Source organism: Salmo salar, chromosome 05, assembly GCF_965601325.2.
Source record: "Salmo salar chromosome 05, fSalSal1, whole genome shotgun sequence".
Classification (NCBI taxonomy): domain Eukaryota; kingdom Metazoa; phylum Chordata; class Actinopteri; order Salmoniformes; family Salmonidae; genus Salmo; species Salmo salar.
Window position 1 is genome coordinate 8,795,001 of NC_138295.1, and position 9,880 is coordinate 8,804,880.

The window sequence follows — 9,880 nt, forward strand, 5'->3', positions numbered from 1 at the left end:
TATATTATAGCACCACATATTTAAAATGTATGCATTTCTGAAATCATGTATGGCACTTTTAATAAGATGTTTTCTTAACATAAGAAATTAGTATTTACACTTTACAAATACATTGTATTATGGCAAAAGTGGAGATAATTCTCAACTAGAAAATGTCAAGTCAAGTTGCTCCCCACTTTCTTTCTGCAAGAATTTAAATGATCTTCCAGGTGAAAACCTTTGGGGGGCGTTTCAAGGACAAGAGGATAGCTGTCAAGATAATGTGTCATTCAGTGGACATACTGTTCTGTAGCATATTCCTGGTGTAAACACTAGAACCCCCTGAAGAACTGCAGAGAGAGTTCATAACCCAGAAACATGGTGGCACTCATGGGAAAGCCTCGGATAGCATTCACTGAGGCTCCGCGGAAGAAGACCTGGAGAGAGAGAGAGAGAGAGAGAGAGAGAAAATAAATATAAATGTTTTATAAAAAAAGGAATATAATTAAACCTATGTTCATAATAGCCAACCAAACAAATATCTAGCTGAAGCCACATGGTTCAAGCCTATTTAAGCTTATTCAGGCTTTTTCAGGCCAAGTGCCTATCTTGTTAATGATTGTCAGGTATTGATCAAAATGTCCCTTCTCAGTCTCTGTCTGCAAAAACACATTTGAACAAGAGCATCGGTCTGATCACTTGGAATGGGGATGTGACACACAACATATTGACTTTTAACTATTTTGTTACATCACAAACTGACCAAAACATGTTTGAACTCCCTCTTAAGCTGGGAACAACCTTGGCAGTTTGATAATAACTTTTCTTTGGAACAGATCTTGTGACTTTTACAGGACAGGTTGAGTTCACCCCAGTTGAACTTTTAAACTGAAGGGACTAAAACTTACAGCTACTAATACTGTCAGCAATAGTCTATGTTGCCACAAAGCTACACCAAAACCACACATGCAGGCTACTGTATTCCTCTTCAAATTAAATGTACTGACGAATCAATCTTAAAATTGCTACACTTTGGGTTGGTTTCCCGTACAAAGATTGGTCATACGATTGGACAAAAAAAAAGCATGCTCAAGGAAGGATCTTCACTGAAAGTGCTGCTTAGTCCAGGTCTATAGGCTTAATCTGAGTCCGGGAAACAGCCCCTGTGTGTCTGTTAGCTCACATGTATCCCCTCGGTCTTGTAGCTCTGGACGATGCAGTGTACAATCCCTCTGTATTTCCTTGTGTGGAGGGAGTCAGCCTGTAGTCTGCTCTTCACCACGTCAGCCGGAGTAGCCGTGACCCACGAGATAGAACCTGTAGACAGACACATGTCAGGAGCTTCCGGAGATTTACGGTTGCATTTCAAAAAAAAAAACTTCATATGATATGAAGATGTTTCTTCAAACACACTGAACAGGCAGTTTTTAATTATATATATATATTTTTAAATGTGCTAGGCAGTTTTTAATTATATATATATATTTTTAAATGTGCTGAGACACACTGTTAGAAAGACCTTTCAGTGGGAATGGAAGCTTTTTCCTTCTGTTCTAATCCATTTAAAATCTCCAAAACTGTTAAATGTCCTGTCCATGTTGCTTTCCGCACAAACTGTTTTTATTTGACCAAAAACCTCAGTCCCCCACTTACTGAGAACTAGGGTAAACTACCTGGAGGGTAAACTACCTGGAGGGTAAACTGCCCGGAGGGTAAACTGCCCGGAGGGTAAACTGCCCGGAGGGTAAACTACCCGGAGGGTAAACTCATCTCAAAAAGTGTCTATTGGATAATGCTAATGTTTCAAACCCCCTTTTTGCAATAAAACTACTGAAATGTTGGCGCCGCCGTCAGGTTACCATCTAGCTGAGCTCCCAAATGTCATTCACAATATGGAGTAGGTTAAAGAGTGGAAGAACTCACTTTAACCTGCATTGGATAATCAAAACCTAACATACAGTAGATGTGACTATATACGAATACATTTTGTAAAAGTTATTCAACTATAAATTACCAAAATGACGATAGATTAACATACAACCTATGGCAATTACCAAAATTACTGAAGATTCCGGTAACTACCAGTAGCTTTGCAACCCTACTGAGAACTGAATCATCCCACATTTCATCAGGATCTCTGTGTCAAAAGGAAATGTTTTAGTCAATACAGCTCCATGCTGTTCACTGGGATGACGTGTCAAATCAGTTGCTTACTCAGCTATACCTGTAGTGTCAGTGGAAAGGAGTAGACTAAAATCAGAGGTCATTCAACTCATGAACTAATCAGATTTGTCTTGGACCTATTACATATGTCCATTGAAGTCTTTATCACAGCAGACTGTTGGGTGAGTAAGACCATGTCATCATTTACAGGCCACAATCTGCTTGGCGGCTGTGTGAAGTAGGCCAATAATTGCATAATCAAAGAACGAGGGTTGGAAATGCTTTCCCTGGAACTTGACCTTTTAGCAGTGATGGCATCACATCAATAAGATGCAGCAGGCAGCTGAACCAGCAACTGCCCAAAGATGCTGGGGTGCAGTGGAGGCTGCTGAGGGGAGGACGACTCATAGTAATGGCTGGAACGGAGCAAATGGAATGGCATGTGTTTTGACGTATTTGATACCATTCCACTGATTCCGCTCCAGCCATTACCACGAGCCCGTCCTCCCTTAATTAAGGTGCCACCAACCTCCTGTGGTCTACAGCATAAACTAAGGAGGCAGATGAGGGCTAACCAAGGAAGTAATCAAACTGGATTATTTGAGTAATCCATTGGATTACATAACTAACTACTTTTATTGTCTGTAATCTGTAATCAGTAACTGTAAATCATCCTTCCAACCCTGGGTAGGCCTACAACATTTTCAAGATGGCATCATAAAATGGCATAAAGTAATGGCAAAGTTTTTATAGGTGGCAGACAAGGCGAAGACAACTATTCAGCTTTGGACTTGACCCTAAGACTGTAAAGGGGCCGTTCTACGAAATGAGTGCCTTTTGTGTACCTTTGATATTTTAAGTAGAAATTGTTCACAAATATAGAACTTTAAAAACGTGTTATTTTAAATAATTGTGCCCTTTAATATAGAATTAAAATCAATCTAATTTTGAATATGAAAAAAGGCTTGCTAAAGTGCCAAAAATTCTTCATGTTGACGTGTCCCTCAGTGTACTGCAGACTACAGTTTTAGTTGAAAGTCCACATAGTAGCAACATTCAAATTCCTGCATAAATGATGATTCCAATGTGTTTAGCCGTTAGTTTAGAGCATGGTGATAGCAACCAGGGACATAAATACATATCAGGACACCGAGGTCCAGACCTCTGTCCATTGTTTTGTAATTATGAAAACATAATAAAAAATACATTTTGTTCAAAATAAATTAAGTCAATTATGGGTTAACATGTAAATATTTCTCCCAGTGTTGATCAAAGCTCAGAACACTTAAATGATTGATCTGACTGAGTTCTAATCACGCCTGCCTCTCTGCAAACGAGTGGAATCATGAACATTGGTTTGTTCGTTATAAATCGCCTGCGTCTCTGTGAACGAGTGGAATCATGAACAGTGGCTTGTTCGTTATGTTCACCTGCGTCTCTGTGAACAAGTGGAATCATGAACATTGGTTTGTTCGTTATAAATCGCCTGCGTCCCTTGGATTTGTGTGCCAGATTTGCAGCACATTCCCCACTCTCTAAAGAGGCTGAAGGCGTCCGCATGCTTCCCAACCGAAACAGTTCGGAAGCGTTTGTGCATATATTATGATGCCATTTTGTGACGTTTTAGTTCATTTTGGACTTCGGTAAGGGGTTTTTCCGTTATTCTTGCACACAACATTTTTTCTTGATGCATGCAGGAGGAAGCAGAGAAGAAAGACAGAGAGAGGAAGCAAGCAGAGAGAAGTTAGTCCAGTGGTTGCTAAACTTGGGGTAGGGGCCCCATGTGGGGTCCCCTGAGAAAATCTGTACTAATGTTATCAAACAAGTTAGGAACTTACATCAATATTTTCACATGGCCTATCTTCCCTATAGGCCGACATTAAAATGCTATCAACGTGCAAACAATACAGTTCTAAAAATGACCTACATTTTCCTTTCTACCGGTGGTTGTCCGTCCACTGGAGTTTATAGTTTACACATTACCCACCTTTTACCACTATTTACCACTGATTATACAAAATTGTAAGTAATTTTCTAATAATGAATGTGAATGGGATAATACAATCATCTGTGTGCTTCATTGATATCCGGTTGTGCGGAGCTTGATTAGTAATGCCTAGGAATAAAAATGTGAATGCTATGTATTTTGAAAAAAGAGATACTATATTTATGTAAAGAGTTGATGATTTTATGCAATTCATCATTCCAACTGACTGAACAGTCACTGATGCTAGGTGTCAGTGTGAATCATTTCTCATATTCCCCCCCCATTTCAGGGGTATAACATTACAGTTGTATAGCTATTAGGCTACATGCTTGTAGATGGACTGAGGTGAATGAAGCTATAGCAACAAGGTGATAATGACTGGGGTCATTTTGGCTTGTTGTTGCTGTTCTCCAAATAGCATTTTAAAAAGTGTTTTAATTGTATACAAATGCAGTAAATAGGCTTCAACTTTCAAAAAAAAATCCTGAAAGGTGGGTGGGTGGGTATCCCCCATCCAGACCTCACTAAAACTCAAACCCTGGTTACGGCCCTGCTAGAAAAGTCAGGATTGTGATTTCGATTTATGTATGGGCCCAATAACCCTCCACTAATACATTCTCTGGCCTAGTGGAAACCAAAACGAGGCCACGGTTTCAACAGAACGCTCCTTTATCTGACCTAAAGGCTAATTTCTATTTGCTTCAACCAAGCACAGCTAGCAACAGTAACATTACCATCCATCCGCAAACACCTTCCAGTTACCTGCCAGTCCTCCAGACACCCATATAGAACAGGGATGAGGTGATGATCTCCCTTCAGAGGATAGCCAGCGACGGAACAACGCGTAGGGGATGAAGTACAGCGTGTACCCAGGGACGTCTCTCAGGACCATGGCCCCGGCCCCTCTGTAAAGCCCCCGGATCCCCTCAGTCTGCAGTATGGAACTGATACAGTGGATGGGCCCTCTGTAGGTCGGATGGCCCTGGAGAGTCATGGAGCGCACAGCGATGTTACCGTTCCCGTTTCCGGTCGTCCCGGCAAGGTTCAGGTTCTCTAAAACACACAAGGAAACAAACAATAAAGATCAGACTGTACTTGACTTTATTGACTACACATGCAGAAGGAGGATAGTTTGGATTAAGGTTCAATCTTATGCGGAAGGAGGCTTTAACTATATACCAGAACAACAGGTGATGGTGAAGATTTAACATGTATTTTATGATGCCCTATACTGTAGGCACCATAAGGATCCATGGGGCAACACACAAGGACGTCTGGTGCACCGTCATATAAAAAAGGTGCAGCAATTTCCATCTTCAAAACGGTGACTGGTGACTTATCACTGATGTAGGACATTGACAGGTGATTATGACGCCTTTAGTTTATCAACGTTTAAGTGAGCTGGTTACAATCCACGGGATTTATCATCTCAAGCTAGCTCGTCCGAGTTGCTGTTGTGAAATATGAATGGCAGTTGAAAGACTGATGGGGCGTTGAACCTGAATAGGAGAATTATACGTTTTCTGTGGTTCCTTGAACTGTCAACTAGACCTCTGAGTAGAGTCCCACTGAAATGAGCTTTCTAAACCCATGAGTACTATAGGGACTGTACCTTCTAGAAAGGTCTAAAAGGATAGTTATACTAGAGGAAATACCTGCTAAAATAATGACCTTCTAGAATGTTCTAGAATGTTGTATTGGGCTTTGACTTTACCTGCTAAAATAATCTAGAATGTTGTATTGGGCTTTGACTTTACCTGCTAAAATAATCTAGAATGTTGTATTGGTCTTTGACTTTACCTGCTAAAATAATCTAGAATGTTGTATTGGGCTTTGACTTTACCTGCTAGAATAATCTAGAATCTTGTATTGGGCTTTGACTTTACCTGCTAAAATAATCTAGAATGTTGTATTGGTCTTTGACTTTACCTGCTAAAATAATGACCTTCTAGAATGGTCTAGAATGTTGTATTGGTCTTTGACTTTACCTGCTAAAATAATGACCTTCTAGAATAATCTAGAATGTTGTATTGGTCTTTGACTTTACCTGCTAAAATAATGACCTTCTAGAATGGTCTAGAATGTTGTATTGGTCTTTGACTTTACCTGCTAGAATAATGACCTTCTAGAATGTTGTATTGGTCTTTGACTTTACCTGCTAAAATAATCTAGAATGTTGTATTGGTCTTTGACTTTACCTGCTAGGATAATCTAGAATGTTGTATTGGTCTTTGACTTTACCTGCTAGAATAATCTAGAATGTTGTATTGGTCTTTGACTTTACCTGCTAAACAGGGCAGAATCTGCATCTGCAGTCTGATCTTAACCAGGTCGACCGGAGCTCCGAGTCCCACTGACATCAGCCCTGTCAACATGCTGGCCAGGGTCATGTCCAGCATACCACACGGCTGCCTCTCATCACCATGGCGGAACTTGCTTATAACCCTCTGTGTGTTGTTGAAGAACCCAAACACCACTGAGTTATACACGGTGATGCTGGCCAGCGGGAAGGAGAGACCCTTGAAGAAGCCAGCAAACTAGGAGGAAGAAAAATACAAATGAGACGTTTTATGCAACAGTGTGTTCTGCAGAAGGACTGCGTCCCAGTATACCATTTGGAATTTGGCAACGGGAAGAAAAAAAATTCCACCTCCCAGCCAGAGAGAGGCTACATATGGAGTATTCACAGCAAGGCTCAAGGATATTTGTTAAAACAAAAGCACAGTTGCTTCAAAAGTAAAACAAATATTTCCAGAACTGGTACATCTAGGCCTACGGTTTAATCTACAGATAAGAGTTTGTAAAAATGAATTTAGGATGTTATAATTAACTTTTAGAGTAGTTGTCGAGGTTGACACTTATGGACAAGACCTCCGCAGTTCTGAAGGAAACCATACCAATGCCATGACAAATGGATTATCATGCCAGATATTATCCCATGGCCTCCTATGCATTACTGTGGGACAATACAAAATGTCTCCGCACACGTGACTAAGTTGCTTTGGGTAAAAGTGTCTGCTAAATGGTATATATATATATATTACATTTAGACTACAAGAGCAGTGACATATCACTTACAGTTTCCTTTCTGTAGATTTGGAGGACACAGTGGAGGGTGTTCTTGTATCCTTTCCCAGCTTGCAGACGAGTCTGTTGTGTAAAAAAAAAAATCAGAGAATGGGAAATGTTAAGAACTTCAACAATCCTCCTACATAAAACAATGGCCTACACAATCTACAACAAGTCAGCTAGGTGATGTGTGGTCAGTCATGTTAATGTTACTGCAGGACCTATTGCCTACTAAATGGTAACTGTGTATGTGTAGATAAACTAATATTACACATTTGGTAAAAACCAATGGTTTGACATTAAGGGCTGATCTATTTCCTAGAACAAGTGAACTGAACAGTTGGGCAAGCTGAGCCTGCTCTGAGGTTGCCCCTATTGGGCCGTTTTTATTTTGTATTTTTTACTGACAACACCAAACTGCAACCATTGATCTGCCTGGTTCCCCTCCATTGTTTAAGTGAAAGAGACAATTGCCTTTCAGACTTTAATGTCAATCCCTGATTTAAACCTCATCGGACAGTTTCCTGGAAAACCAATTACGCCTAGTCCTGAAACTCAAGATAAACAGAGAATCTCCATTGAAAGTGCATTTTAGTCCAGGACTAGGCTTCATCAGTGTCTGGGAAACCAGTCCTTTATGTGTTGAACTGTGTGTACTCATATCTACCTTGACTGTGTCCAGCGGATGACCCACAATAACACTGGAAGCTCCTATTGGAAAAACAGATGGAAACCACGTTTAGAAGAGTAAGGAGGGATGGATGGATAGAGAGAATGTGAAAGAGAGAGAGAGAGAGAGAGAGAGAGAGAGCAAAAGAGAGAGAGAGAGAGTGAGAAAGAGAGAGAGTGAGAAAGAGAGAGAGAAAGAGTGTGAAAGAGAGAGAGTGTGAAAGAAAGTGAGAAAGAAAGAGAGAGAGAGAGAGAGAGAAAGAGAGCGTGTAAAAGAGAGAGTGTGAAAGAGAGAGAGAGTGAGAAACAGAGAGAGAGCGTGTGAAAGAGAGAAAGAGAGAGAAAGAAAGAGAGAGTGTGAAAGAGAGAGAGAGTGAGAAAGAGAGAGCGTGTGAAAGAGAGAGAGAGAGAGAGAAAGAAAGAGAGAGTGTAAAAGAGAGAGAGTGAGAAAGAGAGAGAGAGAAAGAGTGTAAAAGAGAGAGTGTGAAAGAGAGAGTGAGAAAGGGAGAGGGGGAGAGTTAACATATAATGTTGATTCAGTGGCATCCTGCCTAGAACATCCAACCCTCCTCAGACAATAGAACTACAGTACCACAGATTTCAGGGCAAATACAAGAGAGAACAGAAAGAATCATATCCCAGCCAGACAGCCAAACACTACCACTGCTTAGGGATCATTCTGACTCAACATTTGCAAAAACAAAACTTAGGCCGATAATGTTCATAACTACAGTAGGCTGCCTATAGGCGAATAACAGGCGATGAAGACTGAAAACAGTTACAGCATTCCACAGATACAGTATCATTATGCAATGTGCAACTACTATGCCCCTACTGTCCGTTTCAGGTAGCGCGCCTTGCAGAAGTACAATATAGTCACGGAGAAAACTCGAAAATAAATAGTCAAACATGCACAACTGGTTATTTAATTATTAACTACATTTTTATTGTATGTTAAATGTTGAGTGTTTGATCAAAATGATCAAATGTCCAGCGCTATGTGGGCAATTAGATTTGGAAAATCTGCGCATGTTCCAATTATTCATATATACTTTTTTCTAATCGAACATAGATTAGACATAGGCCTACATAGCAAATGTATTAAAATAAAAAATGTTATGATAAACAAAATCGATATGCAATAGTCCAACACTGCTCTATCCCAAACTCATCCTCACATAAAACCTCTTAATTCAACGGCTAATTGACTAGTTCATAAATAACGGACACTCACCTCCAATCCACCCTGCAAGGAAGTCATCTAGATGAAAACAATTCATTTTTGATAGATCTTAATTCCGTTTCTTCTGTCACAAGTCACCGGTGAGAGGAAATTGTATGCGTCTGGAAGTCAAAGTCGATACAGACACGCGGGATAGGATATTTGAGAAGCAAAGTAATAAAAATGGACTTTTCTAGCATCTATGTAAACCTCCCGTTAGGTATAGGAGGGTCTGTAATAGACATAAAAACAGGGATTGGGCGTCTCTAAACCAATCAGCATCTAGGATTTATGTACGACCCTTGCGGTCTGAAAACAATGGGGAAATTTGTTTTGATGGCCCGGTGCCCCGGCTTAGTGGACAATTTGTTAAGGACCACTGGAATATTCGGAAATGTACCAACTACTCTGAACCGGGGTACAGGGCCATGCATATTTGCCATGAAGCGGTTCAAGCCGTGCTAAATTGTTTTTGCAGTTGGGAAGAAAATAATATCATAAATACTGTAAGCCAAGAGGAATGGCGATGCAAACAAAATATAAACGTCATTGGCCACTTACATAATTATCCACATGGAGGGAGATTGATGCATAAAGCCAGAATTTTTGTACAAATGAATAGTGGAAATGTGGCTGGCTTCATCATATCACAAAACATTTACTTTATCAACTTATTTGGGCAAAACAAATAAACTCCATAAACGTTGTGCAACATAACTTAATGAAAAAAAAAATGAAAAAAAAAAACTATTTTCATATTTAATAGGCTATATACCAATGTAACTCTATAT

The 9,880-nt window shown here is 40.0% G+C and overlaps 1 protein-coding gene across 1 annotated transcript in view; it reads right to left on the minus strand.

Annotated features, from left to right (window-relative positions):
- The window catches only part of LOC106604175 (solute carrier family 25 member 48), a 9,708-nt gene extending 310 nt beyond the window's left edge, over positions 1-9,398 (minus strand). The window contains exons 1-7 of the mRNA XM_014198593.2: positions 9,102-9,398; positions 7,866-7,909; positions 7,208-7,279; positions 6,414-6,666; positions 4,892-5,182; positions 1,163-1,296; positions 1-416 (exon numbers count right to left, since the gene is read on the minus strand). The exon at positions 1-416 is cut by the window's left edge and continues 310 nt beyond it. Of these exons, the coding sequence (XP_014054068.1) occupies positions 312-416; positions 1,163-1,296; positions 4,892-5,182; positions 6,414-6,666; positions 7,208-7,279; positions 7,866-7,909; positions 9,102-9,147 (945 nt within the window). The 5' untranslated portion in view covers positions 9,148-9,398 and the 3' untranslated portion in view covers positions 1-311. The remainder of the gene's footprint in view (positions 417-1,162; positions 1,297-4,891; positions 5,183-6,413; positions 6,667-7,207; positions 7,280-7,865; positions 7,910-9,101) is intronic.
- Positions 9,399-9,880: the final 482 nt, after the last annotated feature.